The 27,088-nt window shown below is 45.4% G+C and overlaps 1 protein-coding gene across 2 annotated transcripts; it reads right to left on the bottom strand.

Annotated features, from left to right (window-relative positions):
• Positions 1–4,962: 4,962 nt before the first annotated feature.
• On the bottom strand, positions 4,963–22,418 carry med1 (mediator complex subunit 1). Of its 2 annotated transcripts, none has more exons than XM_045213208.1 (16): positions 22,153–22,418; positions 21,338–21,441; positions 20,948–21,026; positions 20,626–20,680; positions 20,197–20,329; positions 16,247–16,275; positions 16,011–16,082; positions 15,841–15,915; positions 15,482–15,645; positions 15,042–15,153; positions 14,709–14,833; positions 12,524–12,648; positions 10,910–11,111; positions 10,326–10,421; positions 9,890–9,995; positions 4,963–9,576 (listed from the first exon to the last, which is right to left on the bottom strand). In XM_045213208.1, exons 1-16 carry the CDS (start codon positions 22,268–22,270, stop codon positions 5,781–5,783), a joined length of 5,391 nt encoding a protein of 1,796 aa, XP_045069143.1. In that variant the 5' UTR covers positions 22,271–22,418; the 3' UTR covers positions 4,963–5,780. The 2 variants fall into 2 exon arrangements, with proteins under 2 accessions (XP_045069143.1, XP_041727509.2); XM_041871575.2 differs by having other exon boundaries at positions 21,338–21,444; positions 22,153–22,417.
• Positions 22,419–27,088: the final 4,670 nt, after the last annotated feature.

Raw genomic sequence — 27,088 nt, 5'->3', positions numbered from 1 at the left:
TCTGCTAAATGGCATATTATTATTTTTATTATTACAACATTTTAGTCCCTAGCCCATTTCTCCATCAAAGTTTTGAGAATTGCACCATAGCCCTCTCAGAGAGCTGTCATTTGTTGGACTATTCAAGAAGAGCTGGGTTGAAGCATTAGGTTGCTAAGAGAAGATAAAACTGAATTGCTTTACTAACTGTAAGTCGCTCTGGATAAGAGCGTCTGCTAAATGACTAAAATGTCAAATGTAAATGGAGGACTGGCTGAAAAGCTGTGAGGATTATCACACAATGTATTTTCATCATGAGCAAAATTGAATGGTTTTCTACCCAAAGTTGCAAAATAAATGTTGTGCTCTATTTAATAAACACTTAAGAGCCAAGCAAAATTGATAAAATAGTGTGGCGGTATAGCAGGAACAGCAGCATCTAGTGGTCAAAATATGGTACTTCGACACTTCTTTATTGTAAAAAAGTCCAGACTTAATTGACTAATTTCTCTGAACAAGGGGAACAATCTGAGATGGTGGATGTCATGTTTTGCCGAAATGAAATGGAATGACTCCTGAGTGACAAGGGAGGGAAAGGGGAATGAGAGGGGGTGAGTGGCAAACGAAAGAGAGGGGGAGAAAGAAATATGGGGTGAGTGCCAAAAGAGGGAGAGGTGGAAAAGGAGAAAGAGAGATTGGGTGAGTGTCAAAGGAAGGAGAGGGAGAGATGGGGTAAGAATGACAGAGTAAGAGCGGGAGATATGAAAGAGAGAGAATTAGAGAGGACAATGTTAAAGGGAGATGGATGGCAGGGGTGAGAAGGTAGAATAAATACGAGCGTAAAAATAGTAGTTCATAAATAGGAAGGAGCAAGACAGGAAGCAAAGCATAATACATAGCTCAGGGAAGATGGGGAAAAAGTGTAGGGGTGCCAAAACATAGGAGGGGTGACAGACCAGGAAAGAGTCGGAGGTGGGTGGCATAGGATGGGATGATCGTGAAATTGGATGAGAAGCAGGGGATCAGCAGTTTTAGAAAGCTCACAGGAAAAATAAATGAAAGTCAAGGAGCGAGGGAGAACGGAGGAGTGTGACAGGCTTGCTGCTGTTTCAGGGTTTCTTTCATCTCCCTGAGGTTTGACAGACAGTGCAAACGGCTGTGCTGCAAATTAGTCGGCTCACTGCCACAGAGTGGTGTGTGAGTGACAGTAGTGAAGTACAGGCGTGTGTGTGAAAAAATATATCCTAATTATGTATCACTATAAATCCCAGCCATGTCACCCGTGATACAAGTCAGTATCTCAATCCCATGTCAACACCAATTCAATGCTTTAACATTTGTGGGGAGTAGTGAAAGGGCGCACATTCCAGGAGGAACAAGAGATTATTGGGACACACAAAATGGGATATCTGATGACTAAGACTAAGTGTACAGGACAGATATCTAGGGATGAGGGAACTGAAGTTCAGATGGCATGTTGGTCCAGTGCAACAGTGTCACTTCAACTGAGTATTAACTTTAACTGAAGAAACTTTATAGAGCCCCACAGTGGAGGTGTCATAAAACCTAGCGGTCAAACAGGGAAGTGGTTCCAATAGTTTTTCCACCATACATTTTCCCCATTGGACATTTTAGAAACACTTAAAATAAGGGCTGTGTTTCGTGTAGGCTTACCCTGGCGTGACTTTTTGATAACCATGTAAATCTCTCTCGGACAAGGTGACTACATTATACAAATATTTTGGGTAGAGTGAAAGGTCAAAAAGTCAACTGACTGTATTGGGAAAGTTAGAGGCCAGGGCCCACATTCACCATTTACATAGTTAACATCAAAGTGGTGACCCGATCCTGCAGGTTCATGCTCTACAACATTCGCAGAGTACGACCCTACCTTACACAGAAAGCGGCACAGGTCCTAATCCAGGCACTTGTCATCTCCCGTCTGGATTACTGCAACTCGCTGTTGGCTGGGCTCCCTGCCTGTGCCATTAAACCCCTACAACTTATCCAGAACGCCGCAGCCCGTCTGGTGTTCGACCTTCCCAAGTTCTCTCATGTCACCCCGCTCCTCCGCACACTCCACTGGCTTGCAGTTGAGGCTCGCATCTACTACAAGACCATGGTGCTTGCCTACGGAGCTGTGAGGGGAACGGCACCTCCTTACCTTCAGGCTCTGATCAGACCCTACACCCAAACGAGGGCACTACGTTCATCCACCTCTGGCCTGCTAGCTCCCCTACCTCTACGGAAGCACAATTCCCGCTCAGCCCAGTCAAAGCTATTTGCTGCTCTGGCACCCCAATGGTGGAACAAGCTCCCCCACGACGCCAGGACAGCGGAGTCACTGACCACCTTCCGGAGACACTTGAAACCCTACCTCTTTAAGGAATACCTGGAATAGTATAAAGTAATCCTTCTACCCACCCCCCCATTATACAAATTTTTGAACAGAATCCATGAGATACTGTGGTAGACTGCACAACAAGCCATTATGATCCAACTAGAATGTTAGCGGTTTTCCCCCCACCAGGTCCAAAATGACTGTTTGAAAATGCACTTGAACATACACCTTTTTGCCCTGTTACCTTCCGAGTTCAATGGTTTCATGCTCCATCAGAATACTGCGATTCAATATATACTGAAGAAAAATATAAAACGCAACATGTAACAATTTCAAATATCTTACTGAGTTACAGTTCAGATAAGGAAATCAGTCAATTGAAATAAATTAATTAGGTCCTAATCTATGGATTTCAAAAAAAAAGTAGGGGCGTGGATCAGAAAACCATTCAGTATCTGGTGTGACCACCATTTGCCTCACGCAGCGCGACATCTCCTTCGCATAGAATTGATCAGGCTGTTCATTGTGACCTGTGGAATGTTGTCCCACTCCTCTTCAATGGCTGTGCGAAGTTGCTGGATATTGGCGGGAACTGGAACACGCTGTCGTACACATCCAGAGCATCCTAAACATGCTCAATGGGTGACATGTCTGGTGAGTATGCAGGCCATGGAAGAACTGGGACATTTTCAGCTTCCAGGAATTGTGTACAGATTCTTGCGACATGGCGCCGTGCATATCATGCTGAAACATGAGGTGATTGCGGCAAATTAATGGCACAACAATGGGCCTCAGGATCTCATCACGGTATCTCTGTACATTCAAATTGCCACCGATAAAATGCAATTGTGTTTGTTGTCCGTAGCTTAAGCCTGCCCATACCATAACCCCACCATGGGGCACTCTGTTCACAACGTTGACATCAGCAAACAACTCGCCCACACGACACCATACAGGCTGTCTGCCGTCTGCACAGTACAGTTGAAACCGGGATTCATCCGTGAAGAGCACACTTCTCCAGCATGCCATTGGCCATCGAAGGTGGGCATTTGCCCACTCAAGTCAGTTACAACGCCAAACTGCAGTCAGGTCAAGAACCTGTTGAGGACAACGAGCACGCAGATGAGCTTCCCTGAGACGGTTTCTGAGTTTGTGCAGAAATTATTCTGTTGTGCAAACCCACAGTTTCATCAGCTGTTCGGGTGGCTCGTCTCAGACCATCCCGCAGGTGAAGAAGCCGGAGGTGGAGGTCCTGGGCTGGCGTGGTTACACGTGGTCTGCGGTTGTGAGGCCGGTTGGACGTACTGCCAAATTCTCTAAAACAACGTTGGAGGCAGCTTATGGTAGAGAAATTAACATTAAATTCTCTGGTAACAGCTCTGGTGGACATTCCTGCAGTCAGCATGCCAATTGCACGCTCCCTCAAAGCTTGAGACATCTGTGGCTTTGTGTTGTGTGACCAAACTGCACATTTTAGAGTGGCCTTTTATTGTCCCCAGCACAAGGTGCACCTGTGTAATGATCATGCTGTTTAATCAGATTCTTGATATGCCACACTTGTCAGATGGATGGATTATCTTGGCAAAGGAGAAATGCTCACTAACAGGGTTGTTAACAAATTTGTGCACCAGATTTGAGAGAAATAAGCGTTTTGTGCATATGGAAAATTACAGGGATGTTGTATTACACACTTTAGATGTTGCGTTTATATTTTTGTTCAGTATAAGTTGTATGTAGTGTTCAGTACAAGGTCAACCTATCCCATTTATTTGCATATCACTGCCCTGGGTCTGGTTCACTCATTAGAATAATGTGTATTATTGCCTTGGTACCCATAATTTTTCCACTCCTTGTATCTTTGCTAATAGAATAGTGAATAAAGTCATGGAATTCCATCCTGCGGGGAAATATTTGTTTAATGGTTATGAGGGTTTTGCATCATGACTCCCTGATGACATCTGCAGGAGATTGATGCAACTGCCTTAGCCCTCCAGTGGGGCCACTAGAAATCCTAAAAGCTACAGTCTGGGATTTGGGAAGTTGTTCAATGGTCATTTCAATTATTATATCAAAAGAAAGTATCTAAAATATGTTGTTATACATGTGTATTAATGCTGTAATGGCACTACTAACATTGTATTACCACTTTGTTGTTATATATATATATATATAAAACTTGCTAGTAACAGAACTTTGATTGCACAGTAATCGAATAGAGACGTTTTTGTGATTTAACAAGATTATGGATCGATAACTCAAATTACTCATACTATAAAATATTATACCTGGAACTCGTCAACTAATAGTTAACTCTAAACAAATATGCAAAGGTGTACACAGATGAGACAAATCATTCAGCATTGAAATATTTATTTTAAGCTTGCCAAACGTCTATGCAAAACAAAACTAAAATTGGTAATGCATCTCAACACTAACCTGCCCATGACATGTTAAAAGAGGTATCAAAATTTAAAATGTACGATCTTCTGAATCCACATTTAAGGCATTTAAACGCACAATAAGATGTTACAACCCTTGCTGAACTTTGTTAAAACAAAATATTTAAAAGATGTCATAGCTTTTTTAAACATGGTGCCATTCTAGTCTTAACTCTTTTAAACCCCCCCATCCCCCATCCCCCATCCCCCTCATCAGAAACAGAGCTGCAATCTTCTGTTTGGTGTTGCTAGAGTAAATAATTAATCTAAAATATATTCTAACTTAAAATACAACCATCACTAGCTCAAATAAACCATAGATTCTGCTGATATTGCAGTGCAGACAAACAGATACCATGTGTTGTTGGATACGGGTGGACTTTAAAGGGATAGTTCACCCAAATTAGGTGATGGTGCACTATCCCTTTAACTCCAGAATGCCTCACCCTCCACCCACATCACAGTAGAAATTGGCATCACCAGGTCAAGGTAACAATATGGCTGAAGAACCCACTTGGATTTCAAATTTGAATCCTGCTGTATTGTCATTCTTGTACATATACTGATATGTACGTAAAAAAATTAAAACAGGTACTCAGGTAGAGCTTCAGACCGTGTTTCAAAGAACTGCTTGATAATGGCCTTCTGCATAGAGCGCTGCCAGTCTTTGCAAATATGGCATGGACACCAAGGGAAGAGTTGCAGTCAAGCCTATGAAAAGGCACATTCTGTAACTTCTCATTTCATGTCAAAAGTGCTGCCACCAGCAATATTTGTGCTATTTATGGATAAAGGGCCTTGCATGCACAAGGGCGCAATGGCAGAAGATTGTACACCTGGAATCTGTACAGCAATCTGACAGCTAATCTCCCACTTTTCATTGCCTGGCCCGGGTTTTGAACCAGCAACCTTCAAATTATTGGTCTGTCTCTTTAATCCCCCAGGGGCGTCACTTTTGATTGGAAATGAAAGTTACAGGCTGGCCTTTCAATGGACACACATTTGATTTGGATTTTAAAGGGTTATAGGTTGCCAGTGAGGGCCGAGTCCATGAGGTCATCGTCCTCATTCCGCATGTAGACAGGACTGGGGCGGGAGGGGCGGTCCGAGCCCATCATAGAGAGAGATGTATCCGAGGCCGAAATGGGTGACCGTGACCAGCTGTCAGCCTTCATGGGGCCGTGTGAGACGGTCCCAGTTGACATGGACGATGACTTCTTCTTGTCTCTCTCTCTATCTTTGTCCCTCTCGCGTTCCCTCTCCTTCTGCTTCTTCTTCTCCTTCTTGTGCTTCTTGTGCTTCTCCCCAGAGCTGAGCGGCATGGAGCTCATGTAGTCCTGTGGGGGCAAGGGCCTCATGGCCTGGTCGTCGTCCGAGCTGGGGCTGTTCTGGTGGGATTTCTCTGCCACAGAGCTGCTGCCTGACTCGCTCTCGCTGTCGTGGTTGAGCGGCGTGTAGCCCGGCGAGCGGCTATGGCTGGGGGAAGAGCGGTCGTGCTTGGGCGTGGAGCCGCTGAACAGGGGTGAGGCTTTGAGACCGGAAAGCTGGGGGCGCATGGATTCCCCCGAGCCCTCTCCGGGCTTCTGCAGGGTCACCTTGGCCTTGATGCTGGGGGAGCCGCCGTCCGGCTTGCTGATAATGATCTTGGCCACGCCCGTGCTGCTCACGCCTCCAGTTTTGGGATCTATGAGCTTCTTGTCCCCGCTGGTGCCCACCGACACGGACACTTTGGACTTGCCCTCTTTCTCCGACTTGTCTCGTTTGATCGGGTACTCCCCGCCTTGAGAGGACATTCCGTGCTTGGAGGAGGGGCCGAGGTTTGGTGGCCCGCCCCCTGGTCCACCTCCACCGGTCCCACCGCTGCCAGCAACAGGCGGTTCTCCCTCGTCTTCAGGACCCCCTCCCCCGCCAACGCTCTTCAGCTTGTCTATGACGGCGGTCAGCGAGGGCTTCTTGTTGCGACTGGGGGACTTTCCTTTGGCGTTGGGGTTGTTCGCGTTGTTCCCTTGTCCGCCACCACAACCACCCCCTCCGCCTCCCCCACCTCCACTAGAGCCATACTGAGACTGGGAGCCTCCGGAAAAGGGCATGGAGCCAGAGGAAGAGGAGCTGGAGGAGGAGGTGGAAGACGAGGAGCCGGAAGAGGAACCACCACCACCCAGATGCTTCTGAGAGCCCATCCCCCCGCTGGAGGACGACTTGGACCCTATCAAGCCACCGCCCCCTGAGCCCATGGGGGACTTGGCCTTGGAGGACGGGGGAGTTCCTGGGACTTGCGACTGCTGCATCTTCATGGTGGAAGAGAGCTTGTCGGAGCCACTGGGGCGAGAGTGCGAGGGGGAAATGTTGGGCTTGATGTTGGGATTCATGAGGGACCCGGGAGGCTTACCCCCCTGCGGCTTCATCTTGTTCCCACTCCCAACTCCGCCACCACTGCTTCCCGTCCCGGAGAGTCCATGTTTGGTGATGGGGGAAGAGCCTGGCTTTCCCACGCCCATTCCCTGAGAGGAACTCTTCATCTGGGGGGGTCCACCTCCAACACCCCCTCCCACGCTCCCAGGCTTGGAGCTGATGCCTTGGCCCAGAGTGCCCTCCTTGCTCTTGATCTTGCCTGAGGAAGACGAGGAGTGGGAATGATGGCTCTTGCTTCCGCTAGTGCTGCCTGCACCCCCCGTGCCACCACCCGCTGAACTGCTTGAGGTGTACCCGCCATGGGATGAGGTTTTCCCACCAGACAGTGTTCCTTTGGGAATCTGAATGGTGATCTTAGGGATGGGTGGTGTGGCACCTCCTGGTGGGGTTTGCGACCGCCCGGAGCTACCGGGAGACTTGGATCCTCCGCCAATGCTGCCTCCAGATCCCGAGCCTCCGCTGGGTGGGGTGTAGGGTCGCCCCCCTGAGCTGTGAGATGGGGACTTCCCGTCGGGATCAAGCTTTTTGCGTTTGGGGGGCTTGTCTTTGGACTTGCCTTCGCTGGAAGGGGTACGGCTTCGCTTCACCTGCTTCCCCTCAGTGGAGTTGCTGCTGGTCATCCCCATCCCTGCGCTGCGCCCACTCCCGCCCCCATTGTCATCCTTCGTCCTCATAAGTCCCTGCTGCTGCTGTTTGGCTTTGGCCTCGCCGCTCTTGAAGTCACAGCTCCCCCCTCCCATGGCCATCATGAGAGGGCTCTGGCCTCCCCCCATGTGGGATGAGTGCGAGTCCCCCAGATCCAGGGCCTGACCCAGCAGTGGCTTGCCCCCTCCGCTGCTGCCCCCGAACACCATGCCTGACATGTCGAAGGGGTCCTTGAGGGAGGGGTCGGGGGTGCTCTGGCCGTGCGGGGTGGGGTTCTGGGGGGTGCCCGATGGCGTGTTCTGCTGGCTGCTTCCGCCGAAGCCTTTGACCAGGTCCAGGTCTCCATCGGCGCTGGGTGAGCTGTCATCAAAGTAGGCCTGGGGGAAGCCGTTGCTGGAGGTCAGCAGCTCGGGGTTGAAGTCCACCGTGTCGGGGAAGAAGTTGGTGGACGAAGAGTCACTAGTGGGGGTGGTGGCAGTCGCCTCGGCGATCAGGTCGACGGCGTCCGTGAAGGGGTTTTCGTTACTGTTGGCATTGAAGATGTCTGCCTCGAACACGGCGCTGCCCTGGCCCGAGCTGGATGAGTCCCGGTGCGGAGTGCCCAGGGGGCCCCCGTCCTCCCCGCTGCCCAGGTGGTGCTGCCCATGCGAGCCGCTGCCGCCTTTACCCGTCTGCTCGGGCAAGTCCGACAAGATCTCGTTTATGTCCGCGCCAATGCTGTCGGAGCTCGATAGGCGTACGATGCGAGGCAAGGATGATCCCGGAGGTGGTTGCTGCTGTTGCTGGGACTGGACGTGTGACTGCGAGTGGTAGGGCACTCCGGCGCCGGAAGGCGGGGTCCCGCACTGACTGGGCGCCGGAGTGATACTGTGGGGCGTGTCCAAGCCATCGCCGGGCAGGTTGACGTCGAAGATGGGATTCTGGGAGGCGTCCACGTCCATGGAGAAGAGCTCGCGGTGGAAGTCGTCCTCGGTGGGCTGGTGCTGGTGGTGGTGAGGCTGCATGGACCCCGACTGCTGCTTGTTCATCCCTCCCATCCCCCCTCCTCCTGCCCCAGGCACTCCTCCCTTCTCCATCCCTCTGGGGCGCTTCTTCTTGCCCTTGGTGCCACCTCCGGGGCAGGTGCCACCCATGCCATCAGTGCGTGGCGACCCAGAGGAAGAGTTCTGCCTCTCTAGGGGACTCGAGCCATAGAGGGCAGCAAAGTCCTGGGCGGGGTTGTCTTTCAGCAGGTTCATTAACATGGGGTGGTTCTTGGTGTTGGTGGCAGGGGAGGAGGTGGGAGGCGGAGTCTGGTGGGGTTGCGACCCGGAAGAGCTGTTCTGGGGGGTGGGGCTAGTGCCCACAGCGCCCGTGATCTGCAGCAAGCTGGTCAGAATGGGATTCTGGGTCACTTTGCTGAAGTCGTCCCCTGATTGACCCCCCTGCTGCTGCTGTCCAGCCGCCCCACCCTGGGGCGTACACTCTCCACCCTGGCTTTGGCTGCGACTTATCCCAAACAGAGATGTGATTGGGCCGGCAAAGTTACCACCCCCGCTGTTCCCGGTGGGAGTGTTGCCTCCACCGACACCCGGGAGCCCCATGGGGTTGGTGGGGTCGACCCCCGTGCCCATGCCGTACCCAGGGCTTCCAGCAGGGGGTAAATTCTTCTTTACCATGATCTCCACCGTCTCGGCAATCAGGGAGAGGGCCGGCGTGTCCGCCTGGATGGTCTCCGCTTTCCGCCGGATGGCCCGCATGGTCACAGGGATGGACATGCACCTGAGGAAAATAATCAGAATGGGGATGGGGCGGACATAAAAAATAAAAATAAAACTTAATGTCATCATAGTCAAAATAAAGATTAATATTAAGTTGTCATTTATCTGACGTTTGCTTATTTTAACATCCATTATTTTCCCTTGAAGGTCACATGGCCTCAAAATTATTGTATTTTGTTTAATAAAGCGTGATATTGAATGAACCCATTTGGGTTGGTTGCTTTGGGGCAACAACAAGAAAGGCTGAGAATCATCTACTACAACATAAACAGATTGCGCGAAGGACACTTGAAACAGAGAAAATGGCCGCTCACCTCTGGACCACTTTGGTGATAAAATCGTCAGTGCAGATCAAGGCATCGGATAGGCCTTTGTACAGCTTACAGGACACCTGCCTGGAGTCAATCACCTCCATAACCACTGCAAGAGGGAGAGAGGAGGAGGTGGGAGAGGAGAGAGAGACAGAGAGAGATAGTTTATTTGACAAGGACAGTACACATTTTATCAACGTTTTAGGTTCAACATCAATGTAAAAGAGCTGGAGTTAACGTCAAAGCTCATTTTCGTCCATAGTCAAGAGTGAGTCAAAATGTCACACCAACAGGGCCTGAGTAGATCTAAAGTCAATTCTGTTGTGAAGGTCATAGGACCGGTTAGAGGACTGGTGGACTGAAACAGCAGTTATGTCCATAGGGATACATTAAATTATGTTCAATTAAATTTGATGGTAATGTCAGTGTATGTCCTTACCACAGACTAGGGACTCGTTAACAGGGTGCTGGAAGGAGACGCTGAAGCTGGAGTCGGTCAGAGGACACACCTCAAACTGTAGCAGCCCTGGAGTGTCTGGTTGGGGGGTGGGGGATTACACAACAGGATATTACATCACTCAATAGCACAAGATCACATCTCATGTCAATTATCTCATGTCAATGATTATTTCTGTTTTTGTGGGTTGAATGCATCCATTTGTTTTGATCAGCATCAGTAATGACAGCTCAAACAATGCGCTGGCATGTACTGTATTATGTTGACTAGAGTAACAATATGATTTTGTATTTTGGTTGAGATGGTTGAGCTAGAAGACAGCCCTGCACACTGCAGTTCTCCAGGACCAGTGGTGTTCATTAGGGCACACAATGGAAAGGGCACGCAACAGGTTAAGTTTAAAAACGTTGAAAAAATGAAAATTAGCAGTTCCTATTGGACAAGTCCAGGCCCCTCCCTGTTTCCGTTTGTTTTCTTCCATTTGGTGCGTAATGAACACCCCAGGGTTGGTGACCACTCTGCGATATCATCAGAAGTTGACTACTACTACTAATAACAATACGCACCGTCCTTGATGAAGGTGCGCTTGACGCAGCTGCCGATCAGCGTGTTGGCGGCCGCCTGGTGCCTGATAACATCCAGTAGGGCGGGAACCTGGGCCGGGTGGCGGAAGGGGATCTTGGACACCAGCGTCCCCTGCAGCGAGCGCCCGTCCTGCACCGGGGCGTCGCCATTCAGGAAGTAGCAGTGCTGCTGGTCGGGCAACGACTGAGCAGAGGGAGAGGAAAAAAACGGAGGTAAAACGGAAAGCCCATAGAGATAGTTAGACGGATATAACCGGTTTTTGCATGGACACTGACACTGAGGGCTCCCACTATTTTAAAGTAGTCAACTAGGTGGGGATTCCTATGGGTTGGGAGCGATCAGCCAATGATCAGAGCATTGTCTTCATAAAATTTGGTTGCATGGTTTGCTAATGGCTTTAAGCTATATCACCGCCATCTAGTGGCCACAGTAAATGAATGACAAGATATGGTTCAGATCTCTAGCACTGCAGGTGGCGGTAAGTCACCAATATTAACTTTAACCCAAAAGAAGAAGAAAATGTACTACTTCTAAATGGAGATGGCCTCAACAGAGTAACACAGTATGAGTCATAATACCCATAAAACCTAGTGGTCAAACAGGGAAACGGTTCCAATCGTTATTCCAACATTCCTTTTTCCTATAGGGGATTTTAGAAACACTTAAAATAAGGGCTGTGTTCAGTGTAGGCTTGCCCTGGTATGACGTTTTGATAACCATGTAAATCTCTATGACAAGGTGACAGAGCACTTATTTTAAGTGTTTCTAAAATCCCCTATAGGAAAAAGGAATGTTGGAATAACGATTGGAACCATTTACCTGTTTGACCGCTAGGTTTTATGGGTATTATGACACCTCCACTGTGGGGCTCTATAGCACTACCTGTGCTCTCAAAGACGCAATAATAGGACAAATACAAAGACGAGTCCTTTAACTATGGGAGAGCCTTATTTATTTTCAAAGACAGAGCTGATTCAGTGTTTAAACGACCGATTTTCAATATACTGGTAAGCTCTTTGTGGTTGTGCCAAATTAAAAGAAAGATTGATAGTCAGTTTTTCCCACTTCAAATAAACTGTACTGCTATGTTTCACTTGTCTTGTTTGAGATGTTAGAAGAGGTATGTGTAGCTTACAACTCCGTTCATATAGGGTATTCTTTTTTTACTTGACTGAGTCAAACCTGAGACTTTCTGGCCAATCAATGACATTCACAGGTCATATTGAGGATCACGATGACGAGAAAAGCAGCATCACACACTGCAGCCCTCAAGAAGCAGTTGTGCACTTTTGTGCTAATGTGACTGAGCGCTTGATGTTCCCTGACGATTCAAATTAATGAACCTATTCCCCTTCATTGCACTTGTGTAGATCTGAGAAGAGTGGATAGATGTAAGCAACAATTCATATTTCACCTAGCCTATCAGAGGGGAAAGTGGAGCTCTTATCATATTGCTTATACACACACACACACACACACACACACACACACACACACACACACACACACACACCTTTCCAATTCCTTCAGATCTACACAAGGGCCTAGGAAGCAGGTCAAAGAGGGGGAGTGAGGGGACTGTGGGGGCTACTCACAGCGTAGAAGCGCATGGCGTGTGTGGGGGTGGTCGGGGGGTTCCCCCCCTCCTCCTGGAGTTGACTCTGCACGATGAGCTCGTAGAGGGGCGACAGGGTGGGGGGTGTCTCAAACACAGGAATCCCTGGTAGGAGGGAGAGAGGGTTAACCGACACACACAGACGTGTGCGATAACACACCCACACACGTTTACACAGGGGCAAAAACTAAAGTAACCAATGCAAACACACAAACCCATAGATACACACACACACCCTACCACACAGCCACACTAGGCTTGGGCTATATACCGTTTATAGGGGTATTTCGAAATACCGACGGTATGATTTCCAATACCGTTTCAATACTATTTATTTATATATTTTGGGGCGAGGGTGCGTGCTACACCACTGCTTATAACTATAAGAAATCTAAGATGTGTCAAATAAATTACAGTGCCTTCAGAAACTACACACTCCTTGACTTCTTCCACATTTTGTTGTGTTACAGCATGAATATACAAAAAAATGTATGTAGATTTTTTTCTCTCACTACACGCAATACCCCATAATATCAAAGTGGAATTATGTTTTTTTAAATGTTTACTTATTAATAAAACATTTAAAGCTGAAATGCCTTGAGTCAATAAGCATTCAAACCCTTTGTTATGGCAAATCTCAATAAGTTCAGGAGTCAAAATTTGCTTAACAAGTCGCATAATAAGTTGCATGGACTCACTCTGTGTGCAATAATAGTGTTTAACATGATTTTGTAATGACTACCTCATCTCTGTACCCTACACATACAATTATCTGTAAGGTCAAGAAAAAAAGAAAAAATGACATTGAATATCCCTTTGAGCAAGTTATTCATTACACTTTGGATGGCGTATCAATACACCCAGTCACTACAAAGATACAGGCGTCCTTCCTAACTCAGTAGCCGGAGAGGAAGGAAACCGCACAGAGATTTCACCATGAGGCCAATGGTGACTTTAAAAAAGTTGCAGAGTTTAATGGCTGCGATATGAGAAAATCAAGGATGGATCAACAACATTCTAGTTAGACCACAATACTAACCTAATTGACAGAGTGAAAAGAAGGAAGCCTGTAAAGAATACAAATATTTCAAAACAGGCACCCTGTTTGCAACAGGGCACTAAAGTAATACTGCAAAGATTATTTATTTATTTATTAAAATTGTCCTGAATACTAAGTGTTATGTTTGGGGAAAATCCAATACAACACATTACTAAGTACCTCTCTCCATATTTTCAAGCATAGTGGTGGCTGCATCATGTCATGGGTATGCTGGTAATCGTTGGGGAGTTTTCCAGGATAAAAAGTAATGGAATGGAGCTAAGCACAGCCAAAACCTAGAGGAAAACCTGGTTCAGTCTGCTTTCCACCAGATACTGGGATATGAATTCACCTTTCAGCAGGACAATAACCTAAAACACCAGGTCAAATCTACACTAGAGTTGCTTACCAAGAAGACTGTGAATGTTCCCGAGTAACAGTTTTGACTTAAATCTGCTTGAAAATCTATGGCAAGAATTGAAAATGGTTGTCTAGCAATGATCAACAACCAATTTGATAGAGCATGAAGAATTATGAAAATAATAAAAATGGGTAAATGTTGTACAATCCAGGTGTGCAAAGCTCTTACAGACTTATCCAGAAAGACTCACAGCTGTAATCTCTGCCAAAGGTGATTCTAACAAGTATGGACTCAGAGATGTGAATACTCATTTGTAAATGTCTAAAAACATGTTTTCACTTTGTCATTATGGGGTATTGTGTGTAGATGGGTGAGAAAAAAAATATTTTTAATCCATTTTGAATTCAGGCTGTAACACAACAAAATGTGGAATAAGTCAAGGGGTGTGAATACTTTCTGAGGGCACTGTATGTATATCCAGCTCAGGGCTCCGGCTATGCATTTGGTCTGCTAACTTGCTAGCTAAGTGGCTAGATCAGGCTTCTTGGTTAGAACGGACACATTCAATCCCCTCCTGAATCAAGATCCCTGTTGCCTAAATTGTTTTGCGCTTATTTTATTTTTATAACACCCCTTGTGTGCACATTCAGTAATATCTTATAACCCGGTATGGTACAGAAACAATATGATGGTTTGAAAATATGGATACTGTCCAACTCTAGTCCACACACACCAAAACACATACACACGTCTGAGACCACCCACCTGTAGCATTGCCCATCCTCTGGATGAAGGAGAGGGAGAAGGGCATGGGCCGGTTCATCTTGAGGAAGAAACACGCAGGCAGGTCCACACAGTTGGAGTTGGTCACAGAGGAGAAGGAGGGGGTTCTGCAACAGAGAGAGGAGACACACAATCTCAGCATTATCCATTTATTTCCCACAACTAAATAACTACTTATTACCCATTTATTATTAACCATTAATAAAAGTAACTGATGTATTTTATTCACCAAAAAAAACGATTTAATGCCCACCTATATCTTTGCTCTATAACTGAAACTTAAATTGAATGTCTGATATTTGGGAGATGTCTCACCCCTTGTTGTCCACCGGGTGAGATCCCGTGATGAGGGGGGCGATGGGTAGCTTGTAGATCGAGGAGGTCCCCTCCACTGTCACAGATACACTCACACCCAGAGAGCGAGGGACTGTAGAGGAGTTAAGGTAGGGCCATGTGAAGACATGCACAGACGGAGAAACATGGCCAAAGGAGGATAATTTGATCATTTAATTTATAGTCTAGTTCCAAAACCCTCTACAGCTTAAGCCAAGTCAGCAAATCCAGCCAAACAAATTAGACGATTATAAGTTACCAGGTGTATTGCTTGCTATCATTTCAACAATTTTTTATTTATTAAACCATGGCTAAATCAAGAAAATATGTGTTCATCTCTATTTAGGATTAGCCTCAACGAGCGGAAAGCAATGCACTGGCTTTCTGCGCAGCACTGTGGCAAGCTTCCTTCGTCCCCTCACCATTTGTGTCGGTGAAGTTGAGCTGCGAGCCTGTCCTTTCCTCGAACACATCGTACGGGGACACGTAGCACTGGAGGGAGACAAGATGGCCCCCGCTCCTGGCTGTCAGCAGGCCAACGCTCCCGTGAAGGATGGTCTCCACCGTGTTAGCGTTGGTGGCTAACCTGCAACACACACAAAATAGAGAGAATTCATTCTGACAGGAGCATATCTTTCTCAAAGGGGAAACAACTCAAAAAGCTCAACTGGGCCATGTTTTTTATTCTGAGGGAGACATTTGCTTTAGATCAGCCACATCAGGGGCATTGTGAAAAGGGAGGTTTTGAGATGCACCTAGACAAACTGCAATGCGTACATACCTGAACATGTGCATCATCTTGGTAAGATCCAGCTCGAGGGATTGAAGTGCCAGGTACATCTTTGTTTTCAGCTTACTGGTGGGAACCGCAATAAAGACAGAAATTAAGTATAACAGCATTTTATGTAATTCCATTCCACAACCACTTATAGTGCTCTAATAGGAACTCACTTGTCTCCAGGAAGCTTGTACAGGTTGACTAGGCCCTTAAGATGTTTGGAGAATTCTTCAAAGTTCTTATCCCTGTAGAGAGGTTGGAAAAAAATTCCAACCAAGATGTCATCATGAGAATGAAATGAGAGAAAAAAAATTAACCGCAAAAATGTCAAACTGAATTATCGAAGCATTGACCCCCATGAATGAAAAGCACTTTATTGACACATATTTTTATCTAAAAAGCATCTCACCTCAGGTGTTGAATCAGCTCCGGACAGCTCTGTAAAGAATAAAAAAAGAAAGAATATAAAAAGAAATACTTTGATAAAATATTTGCCGTAAATCACTTATTTTACATGCATTACCATGCCATTGCGTCAGATCTGAAGCTTCTTATGCAAAACGTATCTGCGTATGACTTCTGAAGCAAAACTATCAGTTCAATACATTTCTGGATATTGTTGAATTCTGTGACTATAGAGGGGGAGCTTCGCGGGCAAACCCTTTTTTGTCCGGAAGTAATTTAGCCATTCTTTGTAGTCATTGCGCTCTGCACAGATTATATTTTCTCAAGTTTTCTTGTGTCAACTAACTTGTGACATTCCTGGATTACTCATTATATGAATAAAGTCTGCTTTAATCAACAAATAAGATTATTTTTTTAAAGGTAGCTTAGTGGTTAAGAGCGTTGTGCCAGTAACCGAAAGGTCGCTGGTTCTAATCCCCGAGCCGACTAGGTGAAAAATCTGTCGATGTGCCCTTGAGCAAGGCACTTAACCCTAATTGCTCCTGTAAGTCGCTCTGGATAAGAGCGTCTGCTAAATGACTAAAATGTAAATGTAAGAGTACAAGACTGTGTACATATCTGTCTGTGTTGGCCAAATCCCTACATATCCCATCGAGACAAAATGGGGAGAGGTCCCAGTTCCAAGAACAGTCAAAAAATGTCCAGCTAACCATACGCCAATGATGCCGGTGGATCTCAAAACTGAACTTGGATCTGCATTAAGTAGCAATGATATTCTTCGCCACCGTCGTCTTACGACAGATATCTCGAACCAGTCATGACTATTCAACAAAACAATAAATACATGTTCAAGTTTCTTTCCAGCTAATTTCTTAGTTACATGATTGTATAACTGCCGCAGTATTTATGAGGACGAAAAATAGCATAGTTCAGCTAGCCAGCAAGTTTAGCCAGGGAAAACGAGCTCGGCCCTAATTCGCATGTGGGCGCACATGCGCACTAGACTAATTCAGGAGACCGATTGTAGTTTTATGCCTTGATATCAGGAGCTGGAAGCGAAAAGTTTGATTAAACAATTCAGAGACTTAAACGAATAAATCAGATTATATATTTAAGGAGAGCGAATTGATATACTGTACAATCCCGAAATCAGCTGTAACTGTCAACAGTAAAACAAAGCTTAAAACGATGTTTGAGTGAACCCTGAATACAGAAAATGCAGGGAGAAGTTGCTTCCGGACACAATATACTCCTCCACCTCACCACTCTATAGGGCCTGTACTGATGCATTTGTAGTGTACCATGTAATATATGTAAATATATAATTATGCGATACAGTGCATTCGGAAAGTATTCAGACCCCTTGACTTTTTCCACTTTGTTATGCAACAGCCTTATTCTAAAATGGATTATTTTTTTCACCCTCATCAATCTACACACAATACCCCATAATGACAAAGCGAAAACAGGTTTAGACATTTTTGCTAATTTGTTACAAATAAAAACAGAAATAAGTATTCAGACCCTTTGCTATGAGATTTGAAATTGAGCTCAGGTGCATCCTGTTTCTATTGATCATCCTTTAGATGTTTCTACAACTTGATTGGAGCCCACCTGTGGTCAATTCAATTGATTGGACATGATTTGGAAAGGCACTCTGTCCATATAAGGTCCCACAGTTGACAGTGCATGTCAGAGCAAAAACCAAACCATGAGGTCGAAGGAATTGTCCGTTGAGCTCCGAGACAGGATTGTGTCGAGGCACAGATCTGGGGAAGGTTATGAAAAAATGTCTGCAGCATGGAAGGTCCCCAAGAACACAGTGGCCTCCATCATTCTTAAATGAAAGAAGTTTGGAACCACCAAGACTCTTCCTAGAGCTAGCCGCCCGGACAAACTGAGCAATCGGGGAAGAAGGGCCTTGGTCAGGGAGGGCTCCAGAGAGAGCTCCAGAGTTCCTCTGTGGAGATGGGAGAACCTTCCAGAAGGACAACCATCTCTGCAGCACTCCACCAATCAGGCCTTTATGGTAGAGTGTCCAGACGGAAGCCAATCCTCAGTAAAAGGCACGACAGCCCGCTTGGAGTTTGCCAAAAGGCACCTAAAGACTCTCAGACCGTGAGAAACAAGATTCTCTGGTCTGATGAAACCAAGATTGAACTCTTTGGCCTGAATGTCAAGCGTCACGTCTGGAGGAAACCTGGCACCGTCCCTATGGTGAAGCATGGTGGTGGCAGCATCATGCTGTGGGGATGTTTTTCAGCATCAGGGAGACTAGTCAGGAGAGGGAAACCTGTTTTTGCTTTGTCATTATGGGGTATTGTGTGTAGATTGATGGAGAAAAAAAAATATGTTTAATCCATTTTAGAATAAGGCTGTAACGTAACAATGTGGAAAAAGTCAAGGGGTCTGAATACTTTCCGAATGCACTGTATATCTACAGAAATAAGACAGATCTGTTGCCTGTTTGGTTAATAGCCTACTGATTCCATGAGCACCAAGCCTCACCCATCAATTTCATAAATTCAGCTGTTTTTTTTTATATTTGCTATGCTGTAATAACGGCTTTACACTTTGTTCTTCTTTTGACCAGCCTCTCTGGTATTATTTATAAGTAATTTAGTGTTGTTTACAATTGTCTGAAAAATTCTACTTATAATAACCCTCCTTTTTATTTGATCTCCTTATTGTTATTATTACTATTATGATCATCACTATAATAATATGTCATTATCATTAGTAGGCTTAGTATAGCAGCCTTGTAAACTACCATCGATCTGTAGGCCGAAGAGCACATCCTGTTTAGGCTTAATACCGTAACTTAGTTAGGCCTATATTTCAATACTTATATAGGCTACTGTATCAATCAATCATGTATTAGTTCATGTCATCACACAGAATATGAGTCATTCATGATGTGAAATGCAATCAAGCATTTTAGCTTTAAAATAAAGCAACCATTTAATAATTAGCGTAATCAATAAATAGGCCTAAACCGTTCCATTTTGGAAATTACATTCACGAATGAATGCGACTGTTTTTAGTCTTTGCTGTAATAAAGGTTTTACAAAAAAACGTTACAACAGACTCTCTGGTACACTTATAATTTATTTAGTGTTGTTTACATTGTTCCAAACGGTCAGAAAAATTATATTGTAATATAACAGCACCTGTTTGGCACACATAAGCCAAATATGCACACAGCACCTGCTCCATACCTTACATTTCTTGATCTCCAGTATTTTCCACAACTAGTCAAATGACTTCCCCTTTACCTTGTGTGCAAATAGTAAACATTCCCCCGTTTCGAGTTTATTTGTCACATCCATTTTGCTGTCACGTGTTACGGTGTTCAGAGTTTGTTATAACCAATTTATTGATGTGATTTTGATATACTATAGGTCAGGCCCTATTGGTCACATGTATGCGAAGCATATATGTGTGACGTAAAGAGAGCAAGGGTTGAGGGAATAGGGAATGTTTTTCCCAAACAAATGAATGATTTCAGTAACAGAACTTTTCAGTCAGAAATGGCTGTAATTATGTTGCAGCTTCTGCAACATGGACAGCATTATACACACAGATGTTCTGTGGTGGTTGCTGCAGCAGGGAGGAGAGAGAGACAACGGGTGCTAGTAAGAGTCACTATGCGTCTTTTTTCTTTAACACAGCAAGTCTGAACCAGGCGGCACAATCAAATCAATTGCGGTCGGACTCCCTCTAATCATTTCTGTGTCTTAATTATTTCAGCAAACAGTTCGCTTAAAGCATCAGACAAGCTAAATGCGTATAGTTGATTTGATTGAAACACATAGGATGTGTCTATATAAATACACGTTTCAAATTGTGGTTGAAAGAACAGACGACTCTTGGTCGATCAAGATTTTTTGGGGTCAGGGACATTCGTAATAAGCATACAGAGTATTAGTGCTGCAGGTAGGGGATAGTACTGACCGCTGGGTTCTCTCCGTGGTGGGCCACCTTCACATCCACCAGCTGACCAGCCGTGTCCAGCTGCACCTCCACGTAGAACATGTCTGAGGTGATGTAACACTCTGTCCCCGAGGGACTCAGATGGGACCCCAGCCTGGTGGGAGAGGACGAAGATGGTGGGGATAGAGAGAAAGAACGGGAGGCAAATCAGACTCAATGTGTCTAACCATGTCCTCCTCAATCAATGACTTTCTTGTTCCAAGTTTGGAAATACCATTGTACAGCCAGGAATGTACTATACAACAGATATACACCACATAAACACACACACTTAATAAAATACACATGGTTATGCTATCAATGGTATGAATAAGGAATCAGTGGATGAGTGACCTGGTGATATAAGGGAAGGAAGTAAGTGAGTGAGACAAGAAGAAAGGAAGAGCTTACATGTTCTGTCGAGCGATGGACTCCAAGCGACCTGTCATGGAGGGCAGGGACGACACTAGAGCCGAGAGAGACACATTTTTTTTTAAACTCAGCAGATTGTCTTTCAACTGTCAAGAAACTGAAGACACAGGAGCGATTGTTATTGGCATCCCACGAGAAAGTCAAACTATTTTAGGAAAATAATTTGATTTGAAGCAATAAAAAAAAGGCCACTTTGTAGAAGTGTCTGTTGAACCCTTTAAATGAATAGGACAGGTTTTTTGTGATCAATAAAGAGAGACAAGTCTCTCTTTGGGGTTCTCTCTCTTTTTCATGGTCTCACCTTTCAGTGCTTTCTGCAGGGTCTCCAGGCAGGTGAGCAGGAGCTGGTGTCCAGCCGCATTCATCTGACCACGTTTCTCCTGTGACAGAAGAAACGAGAGGGGGAAGGTTTAGAGGAGAGTAAAGATTTTACTGTATGTATATTTGGGTTTACCCCAATTAAGTTATATTGACTGAAACGTTGGTTTAAGATCCATTAATCACATTGTACCGCATGCAATAATGCCAGTGTCTCTTTTTCCACCTGTATGCATGTCCTGTATGATTCTTCCATAGGCTATAAGGTGTGCGACCGGACCAATGGTGTGCGACCAGACCCTCTTTTCTAACTCTATATATTTAACATTCCATCCTTTCCTCTTTTTCTATTATCTCATTCACACATTCTCACCATGGCCTGGCGCACCACTTTGCTGGTCTCCTGCCAAGGCCGTGAGGCGTTGTGTTTGGCATGGAGTCTCTCCAACAGAGCGTTCACGCGACTCTGCTTCTCGGCTTCTGTGAATAAACAAGGTACACAATGGAGCGAGATTGCAAGGTGCATTACATTCAATTTGAACTATAGCACTTCAGTGTTCAATGACTGACATTCCATGAGAACAATATAAGCTACTTTTAATAACATCATAATTACATAGCTAGCTAGCTACATACTTTGTTTACATTGCGTCCTACACAAAATATAAACACAGTGCAATTAAATGGAGTAGGCTTAGCTTTGATGCAACCAAGAGAGTTTTCACATTGTGCTCTCAAGAGGATCCAGCACAATGTAAAAATGTTGCATCGAAGTTAGAGTAGGCTATGTAATAAGTCATTTTTGGGGGGATGATGCAGATACATGCATGACTCTCAACGGGGGTTGTGTTGCTCACTAGGTCAACTGGCTTGGACTTGATTGACTACAACGTAGCTAGTACAACAAAGTGGCTTGGTAGCTAATGTCAGATTAACTAATTCATGTGCATTTAATATAGTTGGCAGTAACAGTAAATTGTATTTAAATACAAATTGCACTTAGAGAAACATAATGATGTATTAGCTAGCTAGCATGATAACTACAATGCTGGCTAGGTAGCTAATATAACTCACGAATAGCCTAGCTAGCATTAGCCTACTCTCAGCTTGTTGTGACTGATCTGACAACCAATATCTGACCCTAGCGTTACAACTTAGCTCCGATCGCAAATATATGATACAACTCACCTGTCCCTTCTTCAGCTTTTACCCGATCTGCAAGCGCCTGGTTCCCCCCAGATTGTGTTGAAAGGGTGAGTTCTCTTGCTGGGTTTGGGCTACTGCCCTGCATAGAAACCGCCGCCATCTTCGCTAGCTAGCTTCTTTTTGCTAGCTACTCTGTCGCTTCGCACTGGACTTCCGTAGTTGGTGGGATGTCGAAGCCAAAGATTTTATAACTAACCCCAAGATAGACCACAACCTGCCGTTTCCAATGGAGCAAATTAATCAATGGGAAGAATAAGTAAGAAGGTGGGCAGAGCCAAGCACTAGCTAGCGAGATCCTATTGGCGCGTTGTAGCATGTATTTGTGCGCGTGTGCAATAACTAAATTCGCCCTTGCACTCCTAAAAAACGCAACAACTAAAAAAAAACTTTGGCAAAGGTAAAATCTACAAAACTTAGTCCACTCTGTTCGTAACAGATTTTAGTTTTGGGAACAGAAAACTGTATTGAGATAATTGAGCTTCTTCTCATCACCATATTTAGTGGTGAGTGGAAACGCCAACCGGATGCTTCAGATGTATATATTCTGTGAAACATCTGGCTCATTGTTCTATCTGTGTCGTAGCTCTCGTGGTTCAAATCAAATCATCAAATTGTATTTGTCACATTCGACGAATGCAACTGGTGTAGACTTGACCATGAAATGCTTGCTTACGAGCCCTTCCCAACGATGCAGAGTTAAAAAATAAAAACACATTTAAAAAAAGTAGTAACACGAGGAATAAAATAAAATAGGCTACACAAGAATGGAGCTATAGACAGGGAGTACCAGATCACTGTGAGAGGTAGGAGGTATTTGAGGTAGATATGTACATGAAGGCAGGGTAAAGTGACTAGGCATCACGATAGATAATAATAATAAGAGGAAAATAAAGAACAGAGTATCCGCAGCAAATTATGACTGTAAACGTGTGTGTGAGTGTGCATGTGTGTGTTTGTGTTGTGTTGATATGTGTGTGTATGTGAATGTGTGTGGGTTTTGTGTGGGAGTTTCAGTATAGTGTGTGAGTGTGTATATGGTGTGTCTATTCTAGTGAGTGTGCGGAAGGTCAGTGCAAGATAGAGTCTGTGCTGCTAGTTTGGGTACCATTAATTAACTATTTAGCAGTCTGGGCTATTTTGCAGTCTTATGGCTTGGGGGTAGAAGCTGTTTCGGAGCCTGTTGGTCCGAGAGCTGACGCTCCGGAGTTGACGCTCTGGTCCGTTTGCCGGTAGCAGAGTGAACAGGCTATGGCTTGGGTGGCTGGAGTCTTTGGCAATTTTTCAGGCCTTCCTCTGACACCGCCGGATATAGAGGTCCTGGATGGCAGGGAGCATTTGCTATAACAAGCGTTGATGCAGCCAGTCAAGATGCTCTCGTCTCGGTGGTGCAGCTGTTTAACTTTTTGAAGATCCAAGGACCCATGACAAATCAGCCTCCTGAGGGGGAAGAGGCAGTGCCGTGCCCTCTTGTGCGGGGGTGTGTGGACCATGTTAAGTACTTAGTGATGTGGACGCTAAGGAGCTCTCGACCGCTCCACAACAGCCCAGTCGATGTGGATGGGGGTGTGCTCTCCCCTCTTTTTCCTCTAGTCCACGTCCAGCTCTTTGGTCTTACTGACGTTGATGGAGAGGTTGTGGTCCTGGCACCACACTGATAAGTCTCTGACCACCTCCCTGTAGGCCACATGTATCAAATTCATTCCACGGAGGGCCGAGTATCTGCGGGTTTTCGCTCCTCCCTTGTACTTCATTGATGAATTAAGGTCACTAATTAGTAAATAACTGCCCTCACCTGGTTGTCTAGGTCTTCATTAAAAGGAAAAACCAAAAACTTGCAGACATTAGGCCCTCCATGGAATGAGTTTGACACCGCTGCTGAAGGCTGACTCATCACCGTCGGTTATCAGGCCTACCACCGTTGTGTTGTCAGCAAACTTGATGATGGTGTTGGAGTCGTGCGTAGCCACGCAGTCGTGGGTGAACAGAGAGTACAGGAGGGGACTAAGCGGGCCCCCGTGTTGAGGGTCAGCGTGGCGGAGGTGTTGTTGCCTACCCTCACTACCTGGGGCCGGCCCGTCAGGAAGTCCAGGATCCAGTTGCAGAGGGAGTGGTTCAGTCCCAGGTTGGAAGACTTGTTTAGCCGAATTGGTCCTAGGACTAAGTAATAGCCACAAAGTTAAAAACACAGTAGGGTCACTGAAGTATCACCTTATATGAAATATAAATGCAACCAAAATCTCACCAGCCGAGTGAAACAGAAGTGTAGGTTTTCTACAGAGTAATGACTATGTATGAACACCAGAGGGCGACCTTAGCAAGCAATCTCTTGGATTATTATTATTATTCTTTTCTTTCTTTACTTTTTTTCCTCTTTCAATTTCCATTAATTATGATTCTGACTAGGTGGAATACAGCTACGACCGGAAGTTACTTTTTCGTAGCAGGTTAGGATAACTAACGCAGCAGGTTAGGATAATTAACATAACAGTTTAGGAGATTGCGGTTAAGGTTAGGAAAAGGGTTAGGGTTAGGGTTGGATAACTGCCCCCTAACCTGCTACGAAAAGTTGTAGCTGTACTCCATCTAGTCACAACCATTAATTAAGAGACAATAGATTTGAGGTGTTTTGCAGCTACTTTTAGTTAACAAACTGCCATATTTGAAACAGAAACACATTTCTTAGAAATTAAACTGAAGCATTGAACCCAAAAACATATAAAACAGCAAGGGCTAAGATTTTTATAATCAGAGGCCCAAAATCTGAGCCCCCCACCCACCGTCCCCCGCCCCCCTCTCACAACTCTCTCTCTCTCTCTCTCTCTCTCTCTCTCTCTCTCTCTCTCTCTCTCTCTCTCTCTATCTCTCTCTCTCACAGAAACACACACACCTGAGACTCGCTGGACAGCTGAGCCTACGGCAATGGGGGGTCTCTAGAGAGATTTTCCCACCAACCATCATAACCTGTTTAAGGGAGTGTGCAGTACTGTGAGTGGTGCTTCATGTCTCTGTGTGTGTTTTGTGTGTGTGTGTGTTTGTTGGTGTGAGGGGGGATTAAGTGTTGTGATATTGTGATATATGGTTAGACACCGATCAGCAACAGCAAAAGACAACTGAAAATGGGCAGCAGCAAACGGAGACAAAGAAAAGGAAAGATAAGACAACGAGAGAGAGAGAGAGAGAGATATGCACACACAGAGAGAAGAACAGAGAAGAGAACAGATTGGGATAGTCCGAGACAGTAGACAGAAGACAGACAGACTGAGGAGGAGGGGATGTGCAGTGCTTGTAATTGATGTGCCCACCAGGAGCTAGCTGGCTGGCTGGCAGGGGGATGGGGGAGGAAGGAGGGAGGGGAGAGATGGGCACCGGTGCCAAGACAGCAGCGGGATAAAGGGAGGCCTGGGCCTTGGGGAGCGGGCCGCTGCACCACGCGGGCAGACTGGTCTGAAACCGTGCCATCAATCAGGGGGTAGTTCACCCTGCCATGCCAGCGGGGACCCCCCTCTGAGCTGATGGGTAGAGGGGCTAAGGCTGGCGCAGTTGGTAAGCCCTCCCTAAACCTCCTAGTCAATGTATCACTGCCACCGAGTAGTGTGGCAAGTGGGCATGCAGGCAGAGAGTGGGTACAGTACGGGAGTCAGCGATCCATCGCCATTTTGAGACAATGTCCCATTTGTTGTCATCCTCGCCGTTTGTTTTTGATACTGTAGAGGAGCATAGACAAGGGGATAAAATGGAGACCTTTTATTGTTAATACTCCAGCTGTAGAAATGCCTTTTTCACGACTTTGCAGTAACATCAGCAATTCTATCCTATTGCTTTTGTTTTGCGGTAGGCCTATAATTTTTCTAGCCCCAGGTAATTACAATGTAGTGTTCTGTTCTCGGTTTATTTTATTTATTTTGTACAGAATAGTATGTATTGCTATGTACTAGTAAGTACCCGTGTGAGCTGAGAAGCCGGTCAGCAATCTTTCAATGAGCTTATTTCAGAAAATAAGAATATGATTCATCTGGATAAATAAAGGTCAAATAATGATTGATGGATAAATACATTGAGCAAGTCATTGACATTTTTCAAACGTGAAGATGTAGAGCTTTCTTTGGATGGTGAGGCACAACACTCTCAATTGAGTAGTGGTTCCCAACTGGTGTGCTGCAGCACACTGGTGTGCCTTGAGGAACTCTCATGTGTGCCTTGACACTTTTCCTAATCTTGATTTATTTTCTAACACTCACTTATAAACGTGACCTGTGGAATGCACATAGAATTTTGACTTGGGAGCACTAGTGCTGGTCAGATAATACATTAAATGGCACATGGTTGCAACTGTAGGCCTATCATTGTTTAATGTCCAGTGCGCTCAGGCTGTTACATTTGTATCATTTGAGGGGCGCGCATCACGAGCAAAGTCATTTGTATCATTTTATTTCAGTCTGTGAAAACTATTATTACAGGCAAGTCTGATTAGGCTTAGCCAGAGTCATTTAAATGGGATAGGTTGACCGTGTACTGTTTAAGGGAGTGTGCAGTACTTATACTGAACAAAAATATAAAGTGTTGATCCCAGAAATCTTCCATACGCACAAAAAGCGTATTTCTCTCAAATTTTGTGCAAAAATGTGTTTGCATCCCTGTAAGTGAGCGTTTCTCCTTTGCCAAGATAATCCATCCACTTGACAGTTGTGGCATATCAAGAATCTGATTAAACAGCATGATCATTACACAGGTGCTGGGGACAATAAAATGGCACTCTAAAATGTGCAGGTTTGTCACACAACACAGATGTCTCAAATTTTGCCCTGCCTGCTGCCTCCCGGCCCAAAAGAACGTTGACTACGACGTGTGGTGTATTGTCCCTTCGTGCCACCAGAGTGGCACTGTCGCTGTCCTCCTCCGCTCTCTCGGCCGGCGGCTC

This window comes from Coregonus clupeaformis, chromosome 1 (assembly GCF_020615455.1).
Source record: "Coregonus clupeaformis isolate EN_2021a chromosome 1, ASM2061545v1, whole genome shotgun sequence".
NCBI lineage: Eukaryota > Metazoa > Chordata > Actinopteri > Salmoniformes > Salmonidae > Coregonus > Coregonus clupeaformis.
Note: the sequence above shows the minus strand (reverse complement) of the source record. Positions and strands in the feature narration are given on the sequence as shown.